The sequence below is a fragment of the Ochlerotatus camptorhynchus genome, unplaced genomic scaffold, assembly GCF_037179485.1.
Source record: "Ochlerotatus camptorhynchus isolate MF236.1 unplaced genomic scaffold, CSIRO-AGI_Acam_v1.1 ptg000423l, whole genome shotgun sequence".
Classification (NCBI taxonomy): Eukaryota; Metazoa; Arthropoda; class Insecta; order Diptera; family Culicidae; genus Ochlerotatus; species Ochlerotatus camptorhynchus.
Genome location: NW_027040909.1, coordinates 563,486 through 589,982, shown reverse-complemented (window position 1 = coordinate 589,982; position 26,497 = coordinate 563,486). Strand labels below are relative to the sequence as shown.

General features: G+C 40.4%; 3 protein-coding genes across 6 annotated transcripts in view; 1 reads left to right on the top strand and 2 right to left on the bottom strand.

The window, feature by feature from the left end:
- scramb1 (scramblase 1) overlaps window positions 1-26,497 on the top strand; it is a 99,471-nt gene that overhangs the window by 24,985 nt on the left and 47,989 nt on the right. The window lies entirely within an intron of this gene.
- On the bottom strand, window positions 6,876-10,150 carry LOC135711119 (farnesol dehydrogenase-like). Of its 2 annotated transcripts, XR_010518455.1 has the most exons (3): window positions 9,136-10,150; window positions 7,729-9,072; window positions 6,876-7,257 (listed from the first exon to the last, which is right to left on the bottom strand). XR_010518455.1 is itself a non-coding variant. In XM_065233860.1 (2 exons), the coding sequence occupies exons 1-2, from the start codon at window positions 9,697-9,699 to the stop codon at window positions 8,884-8,886; spliced, it is 753 nt and encodes a 250-aa protein (XP_065089932.1). In that variant the 5' UTR covers window positions 9,700-10,150; the 3' UTR covers window positions 7,416-8,883. The 2 variants fall into 2 exon arrangements, 1 of the variants encoding a protein (XP_065089932.1); XM_065233860.1 differs by lacking the exon at window positions 6,876-7,257 and having other exon boundaries at window positions 7,416-9,072.
- On the bottom strand, window positions 15,277-16,503 carry LOC135711172 (farnesol dehydrogenase-like). The gene is made up of 2 exons (XM_065233945.1): window positions 15,554-16,503; window positions 15,277-15,486 (listed from the first exon to the last, which is right to left on the bottom strand). The coding sequence occupies exons 1-2, from the start codon at window positions 16,115-16,117 to the stop codon at window positions 15,313-15,315; spliced, it is 738 nt and encodes a 245-aa protein (XP_065090017.1). The 5' UTR covers window positions 16,118-16,503; the 3' UTR covers window positions 15,277-15,312.

Genomic DNA, 26,497 nt, shown 5'->3' with positions numbered 1-26,497 from the left:
GACCTGCAAGAAGCTTAAACCCGCAGCCCCAGTAGCTAATTTCAAGAACGCATTCATTCCAAAACTATGTTCACATACGCAAAGCCCCGCCCAATACATTATTGACGATTTGTCACTGACTGAAACTTTCAACCATGCAGAAATAGTGTAATATTAGAGCTCACCAAATGAGACTCGGCGTAATTTTGATTTTAATTTTGGGCGTTCTTGAAATCCCTAATAAAAAAAACTATAAACGAACGATAACCCAAATGATCGAACTTTTCCACAAATGGTATGGATGATACTCCGAACACGTCGTTAAGCAAATTTATTATGGCTTTTGAAACTGAGCTTAGTGCGCGTTTCATAAGGAAGTTTGACGGGTTGTGAAGTGTTATGTTTAAGTGCTTTTCCGAATTCGATTGCGATCAACGTATGCAAGCGAAAGAAGACGGAGGACCAACTCGGAATCGGTCCATCACCCGAACAAAGTCTGAGATCAAATTGAAATCTAAATTTGATGCTGTGATTTTGCTGATTATGATTACTCAGGTTGCTGTCGGCTTGGTCGTTTTAACGGTTAAAATATAAAAATTGAAAGCACATTGAAAACTATTTCTGCTATCAGTGAGAGCAAACTGAAAACTCAATTCGATATCAATTTTTCCTCTTGATAACAATTCAAGTATTCAATTTGATGTTATGCTAAGGCAATGAAAACAAACCCACAACAACATATTTTTGAAGAGCAAATGTACAGCAAAATGAAATCAAAATTTGGTATCAAATTTGTTAATTGCGTAAACTGAAATCAAATTATGATTTCAGTTTGACGTTGATATAAAAACTTGATTTCAATTTGATGTCATTTTGATGCTGAACTTTGCTCGGGCATCCATAACCAAGTAACACGCAAGTCGTATAACAGTTAATATAACCTTTATATAACTGGATTTGGTTGTAAAGAAGTTTACTCATCATAATAACATGAAGATGTGTTACTTGGGTAGCGTGGATGCTGGTTTTCTGTAGCTGCTGATAACATTATTAGAGACATAATGTCCATCAAATTGAGTCACATAGACTTTTCTGACGTATGTGAAATGCACAAGTATTAGTGCAGTACTTTGGGTAAAATATAAGTATTAGTGCAAGAAAACCATTGAATTCACCCAAAATTCTGCACTAATACTTATGCATTTCACATACGCTTCTGAAGGAATCTGAAAAAAACTTCCATGAGAAACTTGAATAAGCACGGAAATAGAAATTGAAAAAATAAAACCCCGGATGAAGCTTATGGAGAAACTCCTGGGAGAATTCTATAAACTACCGGTAGGAACTTCCTGGTGAAGACGGAAGAAACTTCTTGGAGATGCTAAAATAAATTTCCTATGGTGGTTTGGAAGGAAGTCAGAAGCCAGAGTGTTTACAGGATAGTCGGTAGAAACTTCTAGGAGAAGTTGGGGGAAAACAATTCTGGGTGAAAAAGATTCCTGGGAGATGTCGAAAGAAATTTCCGGAGGAAATCGGTAGAAACTTGTAGGGAAAGATAGTACAATATTCCGGGTGAAATTGAAAAACCTGGCGAGAGAAGACGGAAAAACCCTTCGTGCAACGCCAGAATAAGCTTCAGAGGGAAGTATTACCAACAATCAATACGAAACTAACGATTTTAAATTGGCTCACTACTTGACTAGCCTATTGGTCCCAAGCAAACGATTAACGTATCCCATTTTAGTCGAAATTCTAGTACTACACAATGTTTGTTTTGATTCGCTATGAAAGTTTGACAGATAAAATGAGGGGTTATTGGTTTTTCTTATGTTTCGAGGGGTGAATCGATTAGCTTGGGACCGAAGAGAGTACCAGAGCTGAGCCAAAAAGTTGAGCACGTTATTTCGGGACCTTCTAGTCTTAGAGTTACCTCTATGGTATTACCATAGAGGTAACTTTAAGACCAGGAGGTCCCGAAGAAACGTTGTCAACTTTTTGGATTAGCTCTGGTACTATCTTCGGTCCCAAGCAAATCGATGCACCCCTCGGAACATAGGAAAATCCACGAGCCCCTAATTTTATCTGTCAAACTTTCATAGCGAATCAAAATAAACATAAAGTAGTACTAGCATGTCGACTAGAATGGGGTACGTTAATCGATTAGCTTGGGACCAATAGGCTAGTCAAGTAGTGAGCCAATTTTAAATCGTTATTTTCCACCGGTTGGTATTACCATAGAGGTAACTCTAAGACTAGAAGGTCCCGAAATAACGTGCTCAACTTTTTGGCTCAGCTCTGGTACTCTCTTCGGTCCCAAGCTAATCGATTCACCCCTCGAAACATAGGAAAAACCAATAACCTCTCATTTTATCTGTCAAACTTTCATAGCGAATCAAAACAAACATTGCGTAGTACTAGAATTTCAACTAGAATAGGGTACGTTAATCGTTTGCTTGGGACCAATAGGCTACTAAAGTGGTGAGCCAATTTAAAATCGTTAGTTTCGTATTGATTGTTGGTATTACCAAACACTGCAGTGGCGGTGGGTTCAATTCCCGGTTCTATCAAGAAAATCTTTCGGGTTAAACATTTTCTCGACTTCCCTGGGCATAGAGTATCATCATTCTTGCCACACAATATACAGATTCATGCATTGGTTGCATAAAGCTCTCAATGAATAACTGTGGAAGTGCATCTAGAACGCTATGTTGAGAGTCGGCAAAACGCTCGCAAAAGAAGCGTAAAAAAGTCTAGTAGTAGCATAGAGGTAACTCTAAGACTAGAAGGTCCCGAAGAAACGTGTTCAACTTTTTGGCTCAACTCTGGTACTATCTTCGGTCCCAAGCTAATCGATGTTCCCCTCGAAACATAGGAAAATCCACGAACCCCTCATTTTATCTGTAAAACTTTCATAGCGAGTCAAAACAAACATAGTGTAGTACTAGAATTTCTACTAGAAAGGGGGGCGCTTATAGATTTACTTGGGACCAATAGGCTAGTCAAGTAGTGAGCCAATTTAAAATCGACAGTTTCATATTGATTGTTGGTAGTAGACGGTAGAGGATTGCCGGTAGCGACGGCCCCGGCGTAGTGGATAACATTCATACAATCAGCCAAAAAGTTTAGCACGTTTCTTAGGGAACTTCTGGTCTTAGAGTTACCTCTATGGTATTACCAACAATCAATACGAAACTAACTTTTTAGTATTACTTCTATATATATAAACTATATGTTTTTAGTATTACTTCTACGTGAAGTCAACGATTTACATAGTTGAAGATGCTAATTTAAAATAACAGACTGTAGTGGTAATTTTTATACGATAGATGGAGTAGATGAAAGCCCCTCCCCTTGGCTAGTTTTTGCACCTTGCTGTTGGTGGGCGGGCTTAATTTCATGCTAGTGGAGTGTTGGAGACGGTAGGTTTATGGTCAGCGTTGCTGGCTCATGCCGCGATAGAATGGCGCCATGAGCAGGCAATGGGGATTACTAAGCTTCCCCTCTCTGATAAACCACTGCATGAGAGAACCAAAGATCTAGTTTAGCAGTGATAGTATCACACTTGTTACTCCTTTTATTGAGAGCCGCGTCGTAGTACGCTTACGTATAGGCACTGACGTTGGGTGTGATACTGGCGGGTTTTGCCGCAAATCACTCTTATTTTATTTATTTTTTACGATAGATTTATTTGGGTTTGCAAGGGAATTATACTATTGAAGTATTTCAGAAAGTGCCCATCGCACTCCTTCTATTTGCGTGACAAGCTTTCATTGTTGTTTTCATTGAGGTATTACTCAGGGAACAATGTTAAACACCATTTTGGACATGGTATTGTAAATAATCTTATATGTGCTTCATTTTGATTTGGGATAAGTGTTTGAACTATGGCTCGGGATTTCCACTGTGGTGTGCTTCTATTGTGACATACCCATATGTATTTTTGTGGTGCGACATAGTGGAAACGTGAGAGCGTAATTGGAACATATACCCTATATAATGTAAATATCAGCTAGGAAACTAACTTCAAAATGAAGCATTTTAGTCACATGAAGGTGTTACCTGGGTCGAACTAAGATATAATAAATAGGTATAGGCTTAAATCAAAAGTACTTGAAACACGTTTAATTTTAGATTACAAGCACAAGTGCAGGTACTTTATAAAGCATGGGTTATGATTGATTAGGTGAATTAGAGCTTTTAATAATTTATTAAATTAGACTAATGAGATATCATAATCATCAAATGAACTTAAATAAGAAACTTCAGAAAGTCTAATGACATTAAGTAGATTAACAAAAGAATTAGGATGCGGGGGGTCCGCTTAGGAGGCAACTAACCTTTAAAGTTGTAGAATAAATCTTCTTATTTAGGTTTGAACATTAACAAGAAAACGCAGGCAGACCAATACTATTAAGCAGATTAACAAGGAGAGGAATAGTTTAGGAAATAAGTAAAAGTAAAGGTATGTGACAATTAATAGCTTTTAAACTTTTGGAGGTATTGTATTCCCCTTATATATGCGGTTAAAGCATTTGAGTTAACTTATTTCTTAGTGTTCAAGTACTTACATTTGTAAACAGCAGTCAATGCTAATCTATGAACTAAACCATACGTAAAATCGATCTTTCCTTATGTGGTATTGATGCATGTTTAACTTTTCGCGGCTGTCGGAATCAACGCGCCTACGTCTACGGAGCTTACGCAGAAGTGATTCGCAAATGCGGTAGAGCTCACCAAAAGTTTTTTTGAGCTTCTGTAGTATAGAATTTGTTCGTTACGGTCGCGAAATCTTGAAATGATTGATACGTGCGGTAAAATAACTAAATTGAAACAAAGCTCAACAGTAAAATAAGTAGAATATTTAGGGAGGAAACCAAAATTAATCAACTTGCCAACATAGGCTATCACATTTATTTTGGTGGCACTCTTTAAGTGATAATAAGTTGTTTTTTTTTCTCTACGGTTGTTTCGCGTGGCGTTTACAATTTGCGCGATTTTCGTATCTTACGTAATTTAGATGTTTAGCTATAAACGGTTTCACTGACTTGAGGTCGTTCCTTAAGCGGTGTTGGTACAGGTTAAACCTTTGCCGACTGTCGGATTCAACGCGCCTACGTCTACGGAGCTTACGCAGAAGTGATACGCAATTCGGTAAAGTTTGTCAAACGCTTTTGAGCTCATAGAATTTGTTCGGTGCGGTCGCGAAATCTTGAAATAATTGATACGTTCTTTAAATTAACTAATTTGATACAAAGCTCAGCAGTAAGTAAGTAGAATATCTAGGGAGGAAACCAAAATTAATCAACTTGCCAACATAGGCTATCACATTTATTTTGGTGGCACTCTTTAAGTGATAATAAGCCTTTTTTCTCGCTTCGGTTGTCGCACGGCTTTCGGAATTCGCGCGGTTTTCGTAATTTACATAATTTAGATATTTCGTTCGAAACGGATTTACTTATTCAATCGGTTTACTACGCGGATGTATCTACGCGCACACGTCACAGCATTTTTTCTATAACTATCTTGAAACAATACATACGGAATCCAGTGTTCAAGCGGCCAACATAGGCTAGTGCTTCTGCTGTATTGTCAAAGATAGAAGCAAAATTTATTCAAATGGGTCAAGTCTTGAAAACTAAGCTGTCACGCAGCTCCAGCTTGATACCCAATAAAAAAAAATAAAAAAAAATATCAATTTGGTATATATGTGAAAGGATGAATCAGTGGGAGATGGATTTTCGGTTTCTTTACATTTAGCATCACTATGTGTCATTTCCTCAAAACCCCCCAAAAACCGGTCTCTTCAATCCCTTCCTTTTCCCATGGTGTTCAAGTGGTCCGCATAGACTATTCAGCCATTACCCGTCCTTTATCCTCGGCTTTGGATTGACTTGCGCTCCCATTGCCCCACCAAACGCTGCAAAATGAAAATGAAAATGATAGATGGAGTAGATGAAAGCATAGAGTTGATAGTTCCGTTAGAGTACGGCAGTGTGAAGATTGTATATAGATATTAGAATAGCGAACTAGGACAACTTTTAAGGAAGGTACAAATCGGTTTTTTCATCTCTCTTTACCAAACTCCCCCTTTGGAGAGGGATGGTGAGGGGTGTCCCCCCCCCCGCCACCACTGGCAAAAAGAGATGAAAACCGACCCGTTCAACTACCAACTGTGTGTTTGAAACAGTTCTACCGATTTTTACCGAACTTCAATTGTTATTTGAAGGAAGGCATCCAGTCGTAGGTTTGGAAATTGTAACTATTGTTTACCCCTACCACGATATGTGCTCCTGTCATCGTCGACTTGACGATCTCGAAGGGACACGGGTGGGGTAGGTGTTGCTACTGTACCTTTCGACCATTGACAGTAATTGATGGTATGCTCCCATCCAGAGTTATGTACCGATTTTTACTGTTTCAAACACACAGTTGGTACTTGAACGGGTCGGTTTTCATCTCTTTTTGCCAGTGGTGGCCGGAGGGGGAGGGCGACACCCCTCACCATCCCTCTCCAAAGGGGGAGTTTGGTAAAGAGAGATGAAAAAACCGATTTGTACCTTCCTTAAAAGTTGTCCTAGTTCGCTATTCTAATATCTATATACAATCTTCACACTGCCGTACTCTAACGGAACTATCAACTCTATGCTTTCATCTACTCCATCTATCGTATAAAAATTACCACTACAGTCTGTTATTTGAAATTAGCATCTTCAACTACGAAACTAACGATTTTAAATTGGCTCACCACTTTAGTAGCCTATTGGTCCCAAGCAAACGATTAACGTACCCTATTCTAGTTGAAATTCTATTACTACACTATGTTTGTTTTGATTCGCTATGAAAGTTTGACAGATAACATCAGGGGTGTGTGGATTCATGCAGAACATGCAGGGATGAGTGAAATAGCTTGGGACTGCTTGGGACCGTTGTTCTGGTACTGAGTGAGCCAAAAATAATAATGATTTTCTTCGGGACCCAGTGGTCTTAGAGTTACCTCTATGGTATTACCACCGGTTGGAAACTAACGATTTAAAATTGGCTCAACTCTTGACTAGCCTATTGGTCCCAAGCAAATCGATTAACGTACCCCATTCTAGTCAAAATTCAACTACTATGTTTGTTTTGATGCGCTATGAAAGTTTGACAGATAAAATTAGTGGCTCGTGGATTTTCCTATGTTTCGAGGGGTGCATAGATTAGCTTGGGACCGAAGATAGTACCAGAGCTGAGCCAAAAAGTTGAGCACGTTTCTCCGGGACCTTCTAGCCTTAGAGTTACCTCTATGGCCGGCGCCGGTGGTGTAGTGGTAAGCGTGACTGCTTTCTAGCACCCCAATGGGTCTGGGTTCAATTCCAGCCGAGGTCAGTGGGATTTTTCTGAGGCATAAAAATCTCTGGTCACGTCTTCCTTCGGAAGGGAAGTAAAGCCGTTGGTCCCGGCCCATGTGTGTTTGAATGGGTGCGATATCCTACGCAGGTGTGGAAGCTGCCTTCCTGCACATTCGATTGCCGTCAATGGATGGCAATCGATGTCCGTCGGTGATTGGCACTAAAGAGCCTGAATTTATAAAGAGACGACATCTTATCCATTTGACAGGTCTTCTGCTCGATTGGAATGACTTTTCCTATGACTTTGACAGACAATCGATTGTTCCAATTTTGACATGTCGCTTCTTTATAAATTTAGGCTCTTTAATTGGCACTAGACCGACGTTAAATAAAGGAAAGAAGAAGAAAGAAGAAGAGTTACCTCTATGGTTATAACATGTTATAGCGCTATCTTGATGGTGGTTTCTGTGTTGCAATTATTTGACAACCGTTATAACTTGTTATACAGCTCAGTCTGGACAGCGCTTAACTCTCTTGATTGCTGTTGGTGATAGACGTTAGCATAGCATTTTGGAGATAGGTGGTGGTCAATGACGTGATAGCGTGGTAACGGTAGCAATCCAATTTTGTAGATCTGACACACCATCCACTTCGCTAGTAAAATCTCAGCGGTTTAATTGTGTTTCAACCCATCGATCACTTCCTCGATTACTTGGAGGACTGCGGCCTGTGCGTCATCTGCGCGTGCTCCTTGATCTGTTACCGTGCCACTTTCATTTTCTGCTATATACCTACCTATAACCGTTATAAAGGTAGCCTTTTGGGCGAGCTTCTTGTAGAGCTTTCGTGTGTCGTTAACGCGGTACAACTGTTTTATCGCTCCGCAATTTCGGTCTTCCTGTTGCCATTTCTTCCTCCGAAAAATCGAGTCCCGCACCTGTCTGTAGCGCTCAACAATCGCTCTCGTGCAGTGTTGCAGTATTCTCACCGTTAAAGATAAATTCACCACTCGACAAAAATTCGATTGCCTCGATTTTTTCGGAAATAACACTTAAATAACTCAACGGATAGTCTTATTAAGAAGATTATTTTATTCATTAACGAGGTGAAATAATTGTGTTGCTTATCTACCAATATTACGGTTAAGAATATGCATATTGTCATCGACATTCACATTAGAGGTATTCACTATGCGCATCGTAAGCATGCACACTAGGCTAATACAAAATTTGAAATTTTCACTTAAACGGTGCCAAATTGCGTCCTGATTACCCTCGCAAAATGTGAACTCATTTGATAAACAAACTGGCTGGGCACAAACCATTAGATGTTTATATGGAAATTACCATGGGAAAACCAAACTTTTTGTTCATTGTCCTCTAGCTTTTTTTCATATTGCACTGTGGAGCGAAAATTTCAAATTTTGCATCGTCTAATGTACACTGTTGTTAAAATATCAGGGTCCATTCAAGTGTAATGGAAGTTTACTCATTAACGAGGGCGTATATCTTTACGCTTTGTGAATACCACTATTATGTTATATTCTGCTTTCAACATTTTCGTATGAAAATATCTCCTAAACCGGTTCTCCAACAGCTTTTATGGTCAATTCATGGACCTGCACATGAGGCGGCGTACCCAGTGCATAAAGAATACCTTGAGCAATGTCTATCGGGTGAAGCATTGGCATCGTACTGGTATCGTGGCTTCCATACTCATCGCAAAGATCCATCATAGGAGTTTTCACCAGTCCGGGACTGATGCTCTAAAAATGAATATATCGGTATATCAATGGACTTCATTTAGTCAAACCAAGGCTATAACTTACCGTAACTTTAATTTTGGTGCCAGCATTTCTCATCTCATTCCGCATCGTTTCGGTAATAGCTGTCACTGCATGCTTGCTCGCCGGGTACAGGTTGGCACCCGGGTAGCACGGGACTTTGTGACCTTCGATGCTATTAATATGAATAATGTGTCCATCAGCAGCTCTTTTCTTCATTGATATAAATGCCTCCCGGCTACACAGGGCCAGTCCCAGCACATTCACATCCAATGACTGCCGTAAGGCGCTAGTGTTGCCGGCCACCAACAAATCAACATTCTCATACGCACCGGCATTATTCACTAGGACGTCCATTCCACCGAATTTCTCCTCGACAAATTTGAAGGCCTTCAGAATATCGTCTTCTTTCGCGATGTCACATTTAAAGGCATACAAATTAGATGCAACTTCCTTGGGGAGATCAGCTTTCAGTGCTTGGATCTGCTCAACTCTCCTGGCCAATCCAACGACTACCATCCCCGCCTTGACCAGTTCCTTAACCGTTGCAGCGCCGATACCGGAGCTCGCACCAGTTACTATAGCCACTTTGCCTTGCCAACGGTCCATGTTGTGTTCTGTTTGACGGTAAACGTTATACTGAGCAAGCTTATAAATAACAATTGAGTTCTAAACCACTGATAATAAGAGAATGCTGTACTGCTGTCCGTTGAATTTAATAATAAAAAATAATGCTATAGTTCCGGTTATGCCGGCATTGCGTCTTCAGACAATCAATCAAATTGGGCTGTATGCTAAACGATTTAAGCACACTAGGGTTGTTCAAATTTTGTGTTGCCTCCAAATATCAGCCAAGTTGATTATTGTCACTTTTGGTTATCAATAGTTACAATTTAGAATTCGAAGAGTGATCAATTTCCGTACACACAAACTCAAAAGTGTCTCAAACATGTTTACTGAAGTCAGCAAGCCAATTGTATATACCCAAACAAAGTTGCCCAAGTAACAATTTTGGGTTTATGAGGGATCTGTAGGGCATGATTTAGACTTGTATAATGCTATAAAACCTCTATTTAGCTTGCAAAGCTACTTGAGGAATTAACAAAATCCACGAGACAAATCACACACCGTGCATGGTTTTACCGAGTATAAGTTACTAGCAGAATTCAATAAAGAAAACTTTCTATATGTTATAGTAATATCCATATCCATTTTCAGAGGCAACACTTATTTCATCCAATAAAAGTTTATAGTGGGGTGTGAGCTAACATTTAATATTTTTTTTTTGAACGACCCTTATGCTCAGACATTTGTCTGGGACATGCCAGATCGAATAACCCCGATCATACGAGCGAAGGTGATAATACGTGCACGTAATAATTTTGCTAGTCATACGATTCAGACTTTCCCAGACAGGCGATCACCTCATTGGGGGCTGGGTGGTATACGCGCCGACCAATAACCTTTTTTCTCGTACGATCTTTGTCATTTGTTACTTTTTACATTGATATTATTTCTCTATCCATTAGTGTCGCTTATAAGATTGTGTGAACTTGGCCACTGTTTGATTATGCATTATTATTACCGGGAAATCGCAAATAACTCAAGTTTAGGCGTAGATACCGATTCTGTGAATATTCTATCAATTTTACTAGTAGCCAGTGACCTCTACCTGATATTCTGGACACATGTTCAATAACCATACCACTTACTCTGTATTCCTTTGTTATTATTATTTTAATTATATAATTGATTGAACCCAGGCCTGCTGGGGACCACTACACAACCGGCGCCGCTTATAGAGTCATTAATGTTGTATCGCTGTATTTCTGAACATGAACACGTCGATTCCGTTCAGCATATCGTATACCAAAACGAACCCGGCTGCAAGCCCAATTCTTTAATCCAACACTTCAGTGAATTCTCGAGGATGTGCAGAGATTTCTCGGCTTCCATCAAAGCGTTTCTAACCACTCCCTAATTGACCAGCATTCGGACGCGGCCGGCACTGGTATTGGATATTGTAAAGTATGAGATTGGGGCGTCCCTTAGCTCAGTCGGAAAAGGCGCAGCTACAAAGCAAGACAATGCTGGAGGCAGGGATGGTTCCACTCACTTGCTATAAAAAATATTTCAGAATTATAAAATCGTTAGATGTTATTATGATATTTTGTACTTGAAAGTTAAAATCAGAAGTTGCAAAGTATGTGTTTGACATATGAAACATGTCAATTTCGCTTTCAGAGTGTCACACTAAGCGATTTTATGATTCATGAGCGTTCACTCAGAGTGAGCGCTCGCGAGTCGTAAAATCGCTAATTGTGACTATCTGAAAGCGAATTTGACAGGTGTCAAACACTTGCCTTTCAACGTCTTCTTGTATCTATCAAGTACAAGCTATCATTATAACATCTAATGAATTCAAAATTCCAAAAATATGTTTTTTTATAGCAAGTGAGTGGAAGCAAGCCTGGCTGGAGGTGGCTGGGTTCGATTCACGGTCCGGTCTAGGAATTTTTCGGGTTGGAAATTTTCTCGACTTCCCTGGGCATAGAGTATGACCAACCGGTGGAAACTAACGATTTTACATTGGCTCACTACTTGACTAGCCTATTGATCCCAAGAAAATCGATTAACGAACCCCATTCTAGTCAAAATTCCAGTACTACACAATGTTTGTTTTGATTCGCTATGAAAGTTTGACAGATAAAATGAGGGGTTCGTGGATTTTCCTATGTTTAGAGGGGTGCATCGATTAGGTTGGGACCGAAAATAGTACCAAAGCTGAGCCAAAAAGTTGAGCACGTTTTTTCGGGACCTACTAGTCTTAGAGTTACCTCTATGGTATGACTGTACTTGCCACACAATTATACTAATGCAAAAATGATACAGGCATCGAAGCCTCTCAATTAATAACTGTAAAAGCGCATCTAGAACACTAAGTTTAAAGAACGCAATAACCTAGTATGAGATAAGCAATAAGCTTGAAACGCGAAGAAAAGAAAGAAGAAGAAGAAAAAGAAGAATAATAATAATAATAAGAAGAAGAATAAGAAGAAGAAGAAGAAGTAGAACGTATGTTTACACATTGAGGATGAGTGCTCGTCCCATTGTAATTGCAGGTGATCTGGCAATAATGAAGTAGAAACACTGGGCGGTCAATCATGTTCATGCTCATGCTCAGCATGATTTCCAGGCATGGCAAATCATTTACATTAATTTCGTTCATTCATTTATATTCATTTGGCTCTAACTTTTTTCATCAACAGAATTTCGTGAAATAATGTATGAAGCTTTTGTAGGTTTTGATATTAGCTACAACTTTTGTCAATAAATCAAATCTCTATCTCTTATGCCGTATCTGTATCTGTATGGAGCCGCTGAAATCTCCTTTGATGATCATCGGTCTCCGTCCAATGATGTCGGATACAATGTATGCCTCGTCTAATTTAATATAGCATCTGCAATGCAAAATTAGACGAGTTCAGTTCCCCCTCGCATACAATTTGTTATGAGTCAGGCAAAACAGTAGAACCATAGAGGTAACTCTAAAGGGTGATACGGTCAAAATTTGGTCAAGGGAAAACGCGTGTAAATCGGTGAAATCGTTTATTTAAAAAATCAAATTAAATTTCTTTTTCAAGTTCAATTAGTATAAAATTCAGGAAAAATATTCAGTTAGGCTTCCGCTTTTCCAAATCCGAATTGCCGGGCCTTACGCTTGACCCCTGCCATCAGATTTTGTACAGCCACCTTGTCCACCTTCTTCGCCGCAGAAAGCCAGTTTACCTTGAACTGCTGCTCGCCCTTAGCAGTTTTTTGGTCTTCTTTAGGTTCCGCTTGACAATAGCCCAGTATTTCTCAATTGGGCGGAGCTCTGGCGTGTTGGGAGGGTTCTTGTCCTTGGGAACCACCTGCACGTTGTTGGCGGCGTACCACTCCATGGCATTTTTACCGTAATGGCAAGATGCCAAATCCGGCCAAAACAGTACGGAACAACCGTGTTTCTTCAGGAAAGGCAGCAGACGTTTATTCAAACACTCTTTCACGTAAATTTCTTGGTTGACAGTCCCGGAAGCTATGAAAATGCTGCTTTTCAAGCCACAGGTACAGATGGCTTGCCAAACCAGATATTTCTTTGCGAACTTTGACAGTTTCATGTGCTTGAAAACATCTGCTACCTTTCCCCTTCCTTTTGCCGTATAAAACTCCTGTCCCGGAAGCTGCTTGTAGTCGGCTTTGACGTAGGTTTCGTCGTCCATTACCACGCAGTCAAACTTCGTCAGCATCGTCGTGTACAGCCTCCGGGATCGCGGTTTGGCCGTCGTATTTTGTTTATCATCGCGATTTGGAGTCACTACCTTCTTGTAAGTCGATAGCCCGGCTCGTTTTTTGGCTCGATGCACGGTTGTAGACGATACACCCAGCTTATTTGCGGCATCCCGGAGAGAGAGGTTAGGGTTTCGCTTGAAACTACCGGCAACTCTCTTTGTCGTCTCAGCGGCTTCCGGTTTTCGATTTCCCCCCGATCCAGACTTCCTGGCTGTCGACAAACGTTCCCCAAACACTTTAATTACATTTGTAACGGTTGATTTGGCAACTTTTAGCGACTTTGCCAACTTTGCGTGCGAGTAGCTCGGATTTTCGCGATGCGCGAGCAAAATTTTGATACGCTGCTCTTCTTGCTTGGACGGCATTTTGACAACTGAAGAGTGAATTCCAAAATCAAAATAGGAGCAACATTCTACACACACACCTTCAAAATGAGGGGTGTTCAGGTTTTTTAAATGCAAAATTAAAAGAAATACGTCAAGTTGATATTGACCAAATTTTGACCGTATCACCCTTTAAGACCAGACGGTCCCGAAGAAACGTGCTCAACTTTTTGGATCAGCTCTGGTACTATCTTCGGTCCCAAGCTATTCGATGCACCCCTCGAAACATAAGAAAATCCGTGAACCCCTCATTTTATCTGTAAAACTTTCATAGCGAATCAAAACAAACATAGTGTAGTACTAGAATTTCGACTAGAACGGGGTCCGCTTATAGATTTACGTGGGACCAATAAGCTAGTCAAGTAGTGAGCCAATTCTAAATCGTTAGTTTCCACCGGTTGGTAGGACCTCATCGGATACACCCAAACATGTTCCAGGTGTTCCCGGAGAAGTGGATATGATTAAACATGACCCAAAATGCAGCACACCACACTTCAAATCACATCAGGTTTTGAGAAAAGCATTGGCAGTCATATTAACAGGTTCCGGCAGCCCCAGGGGAAGTATTGAAGATTAAAGGCTGGTAACTCGAATGGCAAAAGCTTTCCACAAGTTAGTTTTCTGGATGATGCTCAGAACAGGTCGTTAAGCACTTTGCATGGTAGCTGTTCATTAGGGGATATCCGTAAACTATGTAGACAGTTTAGGGGAGACTTCTTTACTGATTTGGAAAAGAGTGGAAGCTCTCAAAAACTTGCTATGTAATTTATGGATAAACCCATCTCGGGACACATGAAATTACATTATTTAATATTGGGTAACCAGATCCACATTAGTCTTTCTTCTTCTTCTTATTCGCATTTCAAGCTTATTGTTTAGTGCATATTAGCTTATTGCGTGCTCTCAACTTAGTGTTCTAAATACACTTCCTCAGTTATTAATTGAGAGCTTTCGATGCCAATTACCAATGCATGAATCTGTATATTGTGTGGAAAGCACAATCATACTCTATGCCCAGGGAAGTCGAGAAAATTTCCAACCCGAAAGATTCCCTCGACCTGACCGGGAATCAAACCCGCCGCCTCCGTCTTGGTAATACCGTGCCTTTACTCACTAGGCTATGAGGCCCCCCTGATCCACATTAGTATCAATCTCAAATTTCCTTACTTCTCGTCTTGACTGCAGATTAGAGAATTTTGGTAGAAAATTAATCAACTAAGAATGGTCAGATTGATCAGGTGGATAACTTCGGGTTCACATAAATCTACTAAGGCCATTAATTTGATCTATTGTGGTATGCTCTTGACCATACAATATTATTGGCAATGATTAATTTGATTGCATAATCAACGCTTAACATTACTTTCTTATTTGAATATGAATAAAATCCCAGCTTATAATCACGTGCTCTGTGATAACATTTTTTAAACTATTAAATTTTTTATTATGACTTTATTTATAGTTTCATATTTATTTCTTACAATTCCTTCAACCCACATTAACGTTGTTAGAAGCCTTCTCCGACCGGCTTAATGGTCAATTCATGAACCTGAACATGCGGTGGGGTACCCAATACGTACAATACAGCGTGAGCGATGTCCTCGCATTCCAGCTTGGGGAAATCTTTGTGATCATCCAGACCGTCAACGATTTCAGTTTTTACTACTCCAGGACTGATGCTCTGAAACGAAGCGAAAGATCAAATTATTCAAAATCATGCAATAAAAAAATCAATTATTCCGACTCACAGTAACTTTGACTTTGGACCCTTGCTCACGCAGTTCGTTTCTCATCGTTTCTGTGATGGCCGTAACAGCATACTTGCTGGCAGAATACATATTCATATGAGGAAAGTTAAGCACTTTATGTCCGGCAATGCTATTTATATGCACTATATGTCCAGCTACGTTGCGCTGTTTCATCGATTTGAACGCTTTACGAGTGCACAGAGTCAATCCCAACACATTGATTTCCAGAATGTCTTTCAACGGCTGGGCACCATCGTCTGCGAGTAGTGCAGTTTCTCGTACTACACCTGCATTATTAACCAATACATCAACTCCGCCGAATTTATCTACGATCTCCGCAAATGTACTGTTGATGCTGTCTTCCTTAGAAACATCGCAACTCATTGCGTACAATCTTCCGGCAGCTTCCTCCGACAGTTGGGTTTTCAGCTGCTGAATGCGTTCCACTCGACGAGCCAATCCAATGGTTACCATTCCAGCTTTCGCCAATTCTTTAACTATAACTGCACCGATGCCGGAGCTTGCTCCAGTAACAACGGCCACCTTGCCTTCCCATCGATCCATTTTGCTTAATCGACTGCTACGGACAACAGCACTCGGCGAACTGATGAATGGTTTTCTCTGTTTCTGGAGATTTATTGAATGGTCCGGTTCGATTATTCGTCGTCGTTTAGTTCGTCACGCTGCAAAAGGGGAAGGGAGGCTCAGAATTATGTGGCAAGTAGAAAAGACGCGACGAAGGGGCGAAAGGGGAGGAGGATCATTTTTCGCGTGGCGTACAATGGATGTCGCCTGGCTGTAACTAAAATGCAGGAAAATTTTCGCTTTGCTGTTATGAGATATGCGCCCGCTTAGTAGATAGACAGAAGATTAATGAATATTTTGAACATTTCCTGCAAATAGTTGGAGAGCGATGTGAGTAGATGGATTTAGATGTAAGCGTTGAAACAAGATTTTTCGTAGATGGATTCGCTAACATTGAGATTTTAAAATTTAGATAGTGTCGCACCCCCAGGATGCCTCTTATCTGTTTTTCTCTTGTCATCACGTGTTATTTTTAATTTTTATTGATAATACGAAGGTTTACTGCTTAGGTACAGTTATCGATGTGCATACTACTGGGTATTGAGGCATTCTTGAAGCATTTTATTATTTTATTGGAGTAACAGTTATGGACACTTCTTCCTTAATGTACTAGCTAGATTTTTAATAGGTACTTGAGTTGTAAAAGCTTCAATCTAAATTTAAGTCCCAGACGGAGCGGTTCGAATACATTGATGACAAACCTGCTGTTGCAATTTTTCAGTGTACCACATGGTAACATTACTACTCGATTGTACTAGCGTTTTCTTCAAATCTAGTACCAGAATTTTCTGGTTCTATTTCGTTCACTCTAGAGTCGAGTCGGTGTATAAGAATCACGCCAAGAGTGCAGCTAAGTCTACCTATTGATCTGTCAAACCGACTAAAAAAACATTACGATGTTTTGAAAGTTCTACGAAAGGTATTGCACTAACATATAGTCGAAGAAATGATCATAAACACGCAGTTAGCTTTAAATTATCATGAGATGCGTTTGGAAATGATCAGTAATGAGAGTTTGTTTCACTGACATAATGATTTACTACTGCCGGTAATTTGCTTTCTCGCTAGAAGTCATTTGAAGTTGATGCATAATTCCTCTGTTGCCAAGTGAAAGGGAAGGGAGTCTTTCGAAAACAGTGATGCGAATTCTATTGTTTTTTTTTCTTAACGTGACTACTGTCCACTGACTCTAGTTCACTCTAGTCAAAACTGAAATGCATTGAAAAAATTGACAAAATGATAAACACTTTGAACGTTGTCAAAGATCATTGCACACAAAACCATCTTTGATCAAATAAAAATAAAAATACTATCGCATCTGGCGACTGATGGCACAGACCTCTGAGGAAATACGAACGATTACATTAGCAAACATCCCCATCTTAGCACCAATCTGTGGGACTTTGTATGGGATCGAGCTGTCAATTTGTTAGTTCAATGTTAAACAGTGAAGTTATTGTTTTGCTTTAAATCTTGATTTAAAAATGGGTTCGAAAAAATATCATTGTGTTCGGAAACCGTTGTTTTTCAGAAGCAATGTCTATCTTCTATCTTCTATCTTCTATATATATAAAAATGAATTTCGGTCTGTCTGTCTGTCTGTCTGTCTGTCTGTCTGTCTGTCTGTCTGTCTGTCTGTCTGTCTGTCTGTCTGTCTGTCTGTCTGTCTGTCTGTCTGTCTGTCTGTCTGTCTGTCTGTCTGTCTGTCTGTCTGTCTGTCTGTCTGTCTGTCTGTCTGTCTGTCTGTCTGTCTGTCTGTCTGTCTGTCTGTCTGTCTGTCTGTCTGTCTGTCTGTCTGTCTGTCTGTCTGTCTGTCTGTCTGTCTGTCTGTCTGTCTGTCTGTCTGTCTGTCTGTCTGTCTGTCTGTCTGTCTGTCTGTCTGTCTGTCTGTCTGTCTGTCTGTCTGTCTGTCTGTCTGTCTGTCTGTCTGTCTGTCTGTCTGTCTGTCTGTCTGTCTGTCTGTCTGTCTGTCTGTCTGTCTGTCTGTCTGTCTGTCTGTCTGTCTGTCTGTCTGTCTGTCTGTCTGTCTGTCTGTCTGTCTGTCTGTCTGTCTGTCTGTCTGTCTGTCTGTCTGTCTGTCTGTCTGTCTGTCTGTCTGTCTGTCTGTCTGTCTGTCTGTCTGTCTGTCTGTCTGTCTGTCTGTCTGTCTGTCTGTCTGTCTGTCTGTCTGTCTGTCTGTCTGTCTGTCTGTCTGTCTGTCTGTCTGTCTGTCTGTCTGTCTGTCTGTCTGTCTGTCTGTCTGTCTGTCTGTCTGTCTGTCTGTCTGTCTGTCTGTCTGTCTGTCTGTCTGTCTGTCTGTCTGTCTGTCTGTCTGTCTGTCTGTCTGTCTGTCTGTCTGTCTGTCTGTCTGTCTGTCTGTCTGTCTGTCTGTCTGTCTGTCTGTCTGTCTGTCTGTCTGTCTGTCTGTCTGTCTGTCTGTCTGTCTGTCTGTCTGTCTGTCTGTCTGTCTGTCTGTCTGTCTGTCTGTCTGTCTGTCTGTCTGTCTGTCTGTCTGTCTGTCTGTCTGTCTGTCTGTCTGTCTGTCTGTCTGTCTGTCTGTCTGTCTGTCTGTCTGTCTGTCTGTCTGTCTGTCTGTCTGTCTGTCTGTCTGTCTGTCTGTCTGTCTGTCTGTCTGTCTGTCTGTCTGTCTGTCTGTCTGTCTGTCTGTCTGTCTGTCTGTCTGTCTGTCTGTCTGTCTGTCTGTCTGTCTGTCTGTCTGTCTGTCTGTCTGTCTGTCTGTCTGTCTGTCTGTCTGTCTGTCTGTCTGTCTGTCTGTCTGTCTGTCTGTCTGTCTGTCTGTCTGTCTGTCTGTCTGTCTGTCTGTCTGTCTGTCTGTCTGTCTGTCTGTCTGTCTGTCTGTCTGTCTGTCTGTCTGTCTGTCTGTCTGTCTGTCTGTCTGTCTGTCTGTCTGTCTGTCTGTCTGTCTGTCTGTCTGTCTGTCTGTCTGTCTGTCTGTCTGTCTGTCTGTCTGTCTGTCTGTCTGTCTGTCTGTCTGTCTGTCTGTCTGTCTGTCTGTCTGTCTGTCTGTCTGTCTGTCTGTCTGTCTGTCTGTCTGTCTGTCTGTCTGTCTGTCTGTCTGTCTGTCTGTCTGTCTGTCTGTCTGTCTGTCTGTCTGTCTGTCTGTCTGTCTGTCTGTCTGTCTGTCTGTCTGTCTGTCTGTCTGTCTGTCTGTCTGTCTGTCTGTCTGTCTGTCTGTCTGTCTGTCTGTCTGTCTGTCTGTCTGTCTGTCTGTCTGTCTGTCTGTCTGTCTGTCTGTCTGTCTGTCTGTCTGTCTGTCTGTCTGTCTGTCTGTCTGTCTGTCTGTCTGTCTGTCTGTCTGTCTGTCTGTCTGTCTGTCTGTCTGTCTGTCTGTCTGTCTGTCTGTCTGTCTGTCTGTCTGTCTGTCTGTCTGTCTGTCTGTCTGTCTGTCTGTCTGTCTGTCTGTCTGTCTGTCTGTCTGTCTGTCTGTCTGTCTGTCTGTCTGTCTGTCTGTCTGTCTGTCTGTCTGTCTGTCTGTCTGTCTGTCTGTCTGTCTGTCTGTCTGTCTGTCTGTCTGTCTGTCTGTCTGTCTGTCTGTCTGTCTGTCTGTCTGTCTGTCTGTCTGTCTGTCTGTCTGTCTGTCTGTCTGTCTGTCTGTCTGTCTGTCTGTCTGTCTGTCTGTCTGTCTGTCTGTCTGTCTGTCTGTCTGTCTGTCTGTCTGTCTGTCTGTCTGTCTGTCTGTCTGTCTGTCTGTCTGTCTGTCTGTCTGTCTGTCTGTCTGTCTGTCTGTCTGTCTGTCTGTCTGTCTGTCTGTCTGTCTGTCTGTCTGTCTGTCTGTCTGTCTGTCTGTCTGTCTGTCTGTCTGTCTGTCTGTCTGTCTGTCTGTCTGTCTGTCTGTCTGTCTGTCTGTCTGTCTGTCTGTCTGTCTGTCTGTCTGTCTGTCTGTCTGTCTGTCTGTCTGTCTGTCTGTCTGTCTGTCTGTCTGTCTGTCTGTCTGTCTGTCTGTCTGTCTGTCTGTCTGTCTGTCTGTCTGTCTGTCTGTCTGTCTGTCTGTCTGTCTGTCTGTCTGTCTGTCTGTCTGTCTGTCTGTCTGTCTGTCTGTCTGTCTGTCTGTCTGTCTGTCTGTCTGTCTGTCTGTCTGTCTGTCTGTCTGTCTGTCTGTCTGTCTGTCTGTCTGTCTGTCTGTCTGTCTGTCTGTCTGTCTGTCTGTCTGTCTGTCTGTCTGTCTGTCTGTCTGTCTGTCTGTCTGTCTGTCTGTCTGTCTGTCTGTCTGTCTGTCTGTCTGTCTGTCTGTCTGTCTGTCTGTCTGTCTGTCTGTCTGTCTGTCTGTCTGTCTGTCTGTCTGTCTGTCTGTCTGTCTGTCTGTCTGTCTGTCTGTCTGTCTGTCTGTCTGTCTGTCTGTCTGTCTGTCTGTCTGTCTGTCTGTCTGTCTGTCTGTCTGTCTGTCTGTCTGTCTGTCTGTCTGTCTGTCTGTCTGTCTGTCTGTCTGTCTGACCCTTATAGACTCGGAAACTACTGAACCGATTGGCGTAAAAATTTGTATACATGGGTTTTTGGGGCCGTTGAAGGTTCTTATGATGGTTCGAGACCCCTCCCCCTTCTGTAAGGGGGGCTCCCATACAAATGAAACAGAAATTTCTGCATAACTCGAGAACTAATCAAGCAAATGGAACCAAATACGCATTTGGGGGCGAGTGTGGGGGTATAAGGAGATAATCATAGGGGGTAGCCCCTTAGATACTAGGGGGGGGGGGCTACGTACAATATAGCATGCTTTTTTTTTTAATTGGCGCATAAACTCAAGCTAATATTGAATCCCGAGCAAGACCGGGCACACTCAGCTAGTATAATATATAAATATATAAACAGCGAGAATTTTTCAAAACTAAATAGGTATCTTATTAAAGTTTTTTGTAGACCATTTTCTATAACACGATATCAAACCTATGGAGTGACATCTTATAGATATTTCTAAAGGGGGAAATGTTCTTATGTCAATTTTTTAACATTTCAAAATAAACCCCATAAAAACAGGCAGATGTTCCAATACTTAAGTTGAAATGATCAATAAAAAATGGAGGCACGATAAATAAGTAAAATCGCACCTGTAACCTGTCAGCTCAGGGATTAAAAGCCGGCGCACAATGGGTAAGTTTTCGGGTTTTTTAAAAAATAATCATTTTTCATCCGAAAGTAAATAAACATCTTGACATAGACCGTAAACAGAATTTGGCCACATCCGGATACCCGGAACCGGTTTCGGTAGGGCATAAAAAGGACACTTCCTAAACTTCATGTACTGGTATCGTTAGACGGCTCAAAATTTATGATTTTTCATCCAGATGTAAATAGAGATCATACCATGGAACAATAGGTGGATCTGGCAGGGTACCCAGACCTTGTTCCGGCAGGGCCTTAAATAGAACACTTCCTAATCCTCATCCAGTGGTATAGTTCGACGGCTCAAAATTTAAAATTCTTCAACCAGAAGGACATATACATTATGCCATGGACCGACAGGGGGATCTGGCCACATTCGGATACCCGGAACCAGTTGGTTCCAGCAGGGCCAAAAAAAAAACCCTTCCAAAATCTCGTGATACCGTTCGACGGCTCAAATTTATGATTTTTCATCCGGAAGTAAATAGACATCATGCCACGAACACACAGGTATATACGGTCACATCCGGATACCCAGAACCGGTTGTGGCAGGGCCCCAAAAAGGATACTTCCAAATCCTCATGTACTGGTACCATCAGACGTCTCAAAGTTTATGATTTTTAATCCAAAAGTAAATACACATCATGTCATGGACCGCAAGGTGGATCTGGGCACATCTGGATACCCGGAAGCGGTTCCTGCCATGGCCCAAAAAACAAACACTTACAAATCATTACGTACTGGTACCATAGAGGTAACTCTAAGACTAGAAGGTGCCGAAGAAACGTGCTCAACTTTTTGGCTCAGCTCTGGTACTATCTTCGGTCCCAAGCTAATCGATTCACCCCTCGAAACGTAGGAAAATCCACTAACCCTTCATTTTATCTGTCAAACTTTCATAGCGAATCAAAACAAACATTGTGTAGTACTAGAATTTCGACTAAAATGGGGTACGTCAATCGATTTGCTTGGGACCAATAGGCTAGTCAAGTAGTGAGCCAATCTAAAATCGTTAGTTTCGTATTGATTCTTGCTGGTACCGTCCGACGACTCAAAGTGTATTATTTTTCATCAAGATGTGGATCTGAACTCTTCTGGATACCCGAATCCGGTTTTGGCAGCGCTTCAGGATAGTTCCAAAACTTCATGTACTGGCACCGTCCATTTATGATTTATGATCCAGAAGTAAATAGACGACATGCCATAGTTGGTTCTTACATAGTTGAAGATGCTAAGCTTCAAATAACAGACTGGTCATTTTATACGATAGATGAGGAGATGAAAGTATAGAGTTGATATTTACGTTAGAGTACGGCAGTGTAAAAATTGTATACAGAAAGTAGAAAGCGAGCAAAGGTCAACTTTGAAGAAGGTACGAATCGGGTTGATAATCTCTCTTTACCAAACTCCCTAGTTGGAGAGGGATGGTGAGCGATCTTAGTTCAAAGATTTGAAAAAATATAAAATCAACTAAAATAGTGAATACTGATGAATAAAATGAATAAATGAAAGTAGACCTCGCAAGCCAACAAGTAAGTGTTCCAACGGTTTAGTATTTTTTTTTCAAATCTTTTTCGTAAAGGGTGTATTGGACTTGTGGTGGAACCGACAAATACAAATTTTAAACCACTGCACAGTAGGCTAGGATTAAAATTAAAAAAAAAAATAATAGCGCTTTGGGATTGAAATGAGCAGTCCAACTACCGTGGTATCGCTGCATTATGTGCAGTCTCAAAACTTTTTGAACTATTGGTGCATGCTCTAGTTACATCGCGACTGAGCAACACGGATTTATGCCGAAGAGGTCGACCGCTACAAATCTCGTTCAATACACATCATCAATAATACGCGAGATGGAAAGAGGTCATCAAGTGGATGCTATCTACACCGATCTTTCTGCTGCTTTTGATAAAATCAATCACAAGATTGCAGTGGCCAAACTAGAGCGACTTGTTTTTCACGGTTCCCTTCTTGATTGGCTTCGCTCATACCTCACCGGTCGACATATGTCAGTGAAGATTGGTGATCATTTTTCTCAACCGTTCGCTGTTTCTTCTGGTGTACCTCAAGGCAGTCATCTGGGACCGTTCACATTTTTATTGTATCTGAATGGCGTTCACTTTTCGATTCGTTGCCTAAAGCTGTCTTATGCTGACGATTTCAAACTATACTTTGTCGTCAAAGATCGAAGTGATGCATTGTTTCTTCAGCAGCAGCTGGACGTTTTTACTGTTTGGTGTGACAAGAACAGGATGACATTAAATGCTTCTAAGTGTGCCATTATAACGTTTTCCAGGAAAAAATCACCAATCTGTTATGCTTACAGCCTGCAGGAGCAAACATTAAGCCGCGAATCTACCATTAAAGACTTAGGCGTCCTACTTGATTCCCAACTCACCTTCAAGGACCATGTGGGTTATGTTTCCGCTAAGGCGTCTTCTCAACTTGGTTTAATTTTTCGTTTCGCCAAAAACTTTAGGGACATTTTCTGTTTAAAAACACTCTATTGTTCGCTAGTCCGCTCCACATTAGAGTACCGTTCCGTAGTATGGGCTCCTTTTTACAGCAACGGAGTTAATTGCGGTTCACTTCTGCAGCAGTTGAATGTCGATATCAGACGCGTAAATTTACGTTCTTATTATTTTTTTAATATCCCGGCTTCTCGCACAAACTACGGCGTAATGAGCCGTTAACTAGCATGTGCAAGATTTTCAACAAATGTTATAACTGCATTGATTTTAATATCTCCCGTGTTAGGCTTAAGAATCTGTTTTATAATGTACTTTTAACTTCCTGACTGGTTCTGTTTTCTGTATTTAAATTAAGTTAATTCAGTGCCAACATTTCAAAGGGGCGTAATTGCATTTGTAAACAATGGCTTTAGCCGTCGATTTCTCGCAAATAAAAGCTCACTCATGAAAATTAATTACACCAACAGGTAAAGGAATGTTTCTTCTACCAGCTAGCATTGTTAATTTAGAGGCGTGAGCTTTTATTTGCGAGAAATCGATGGCTAAAGCCATTGCTTACAAAAGCAATTACGCCCCTTTGAAATGTTGGCACTGAATTATGTTATCATTATTATATTAAATAAATAAATAAATAAAAAAAAATATGAAGTGTTCCATAAAAAAATATGAAATGGTCCAGAAACTTCAGTGATTTTTATGGAACATTTTATAATTTTTATTGGAATATTTAACATTTTTTGGTACATTTCATATGTTTAAGGGAACATTTAATATTCTTTCTTGATGCGTAGATTAACTTACCAGCCCGTGGTGTTTAGCTAGAGGAGCAGAGCGAAGGGCAAGCATCCAATAGAAGGTTATAAAAGATGAAATGTTCAGTAAAAAACTGAAGTTTACATTTCATATGGAACATTTCAGTATTTTTTAGGGAACATTTTACTTTTTGACGTAGAACTACGTCTTTGTCGACTATACTGGGGTGCAAATCAAAAAATATGTGTGGTGAAGGAGTGTTAGGTTTGGAACGCTTGTAACTTTGTCATTTATAAATGAAATTAAAATCCAAATACGCCAATCGATAGGATATTACATTACGCACCTGCTGAAATAAATATTTTTTCCAATTTATTCTGTAATTAAACTTTTGAAAATGTACAAATGATAATGTTATCACTGTTTTCATGAAATAAGCCTTTTTCCCAAACCCAGTCATCATAAACGAATACCACTTGGTTGCACATCATTCTGCTTGAACCTGAAAAGATATAAATCAGCGCTGCTCTCATACCTCTGCTCATTACCGCTTCGGACGGCGTGGCACTAGGTCCTGCATCAAGCAGGACTAAGTTAGCGGCTAAAGGTGGATCACGGCTTGTCCACCACAATGAGGAATGAGACTTGAAAAGACGTGCATGTAAAACCCCCTCCCCCTTAACAACCTCTCCCCCTCTCCTTAACAATAACCCGGAAAAGACATGGACTTTGACCATCATTTTTTTTCGGGAAATAAATTTAAAGCAAACCACAATTATGTAGGTATAGACAATTAATTTTGCAGGGCCAACATTTAAAAAAAAATTGCTTATCAGAAGACATACACTCGATGAATTACCAAGAACTGACTGTAAAACATATCTGGTACCTCTATATATGCAATTATATTAATATCCAAAGTGCATCCTTTTCCCCATATTCTGCACAATAGAAACTTTTTGCTCCGCCCCATTCATAAAAAAAAACGGCGGGAAATCCTATCAGGTTCGGTTGCACATAGGGTTACCATTTAAAACAAAAATTGAAAAGGAGGACATTTCATTTCAATTTTAGAGGAAAAGGAGGACAATGTATGTAGATATTCTTTATCATCAATAGAGGAGGCCCGAGTAACACATTTCCGTCACAATAAGTTGCAGCAACTTGTTTATGACTGATATTAGTTGTATAGAAGTTGCCACAACTGATTTGTGACAAGCGTCCAAGCGTGCTACTAGGGATACAACGAGTTTTTATCAAACTTTTTGAAAACATATGCACTTACTCAAAATTTATTATTTTCAGTGTAGTGTAGTGTAGTCGTCATCAATTCGGTAAAAATCATCATTCTTTTAAGGGAAAAGGGGACGTCATTAATTTTTGGAAATTCAAAAGCAGTTTTTTCGAATAAAACCGAAATTCTGTCAATGATAAAGTGTTCACTGTGTTCCAGTAGCCAAGTAGAATCCAATGAACAAATTTTCGTTTACGTTATTTTGGTTTTGAACGAAAAAACTGATTTAGAATATTTGAAAATTAATGACTTTCCCTTTTGGTAATTGGCAGTTTGTCTATTGGGTTACGTAATATTAAAAAGCAATAATCCTTTCTAAAGTATGCAACTACCTAGCCTTCAAAATTAATTATACAGTACCGGTAAAATTAGGGTACTAATACTGGATTTTTTGTCCTTCTAAACAAGTTTAATAGACTGCAACTTTTTAATATGAGTATTGAAAATTCTGAAATACTTACTGCAGGTTGGTTAAATAATATAAAAATAACGGAATTATTGTGAGCTTAAACAGTTGAATCAGCTTAAGCTTCCAATGATTTTAGTAAAACGTATCTTATTTGGCTACCATTTTTCGCTCGTCAAGCAGAATAAACTACTACTATTTTTTTCTAGTCGAAACATTATTTTATTCGAAAACATCAGAATTTATGGTCAACGAATAGTATCATTTCTAAATCCATGATGGTGACTTTCATCTTTCAAAATTGCTTAAAATACACTACACTATGAGTATTTTGAGA

Excerpts from the sequence above, each read along its gene's own strand:
- LOC135711119 (XM_065233860.1), bottom strand. The coding sequence starts at position 9,699 with ATGGACCGTTGGCAAGGCAAAGTGGCTATAGTAACTGGTGCGAGCTCC. Across the intron at positions 9,073-9,135 it reads GCACCAAAATTAAAGTTACG|AGCATCAGTCCCGGACTGGT; the intron begins GTAAGTTATAGC and ends ATTCATTTTTAG.
- LOC135711172 (XM_065233945.1), bottom strand. The coding sequence starts at position 16,117 with ATGGATCGATGGGAAGGCAAGGTGGCCGTTGTTACTGGAGCAAGCTCC. Across the intron at positions 15,487-15,553 it reads GGTCCAAAGTCAAAGTTACT|AGCATCAGTCCTGGAGTAGT; the intron begins GTGAGTCGGAAT and ends GCTTCGTTTCAG.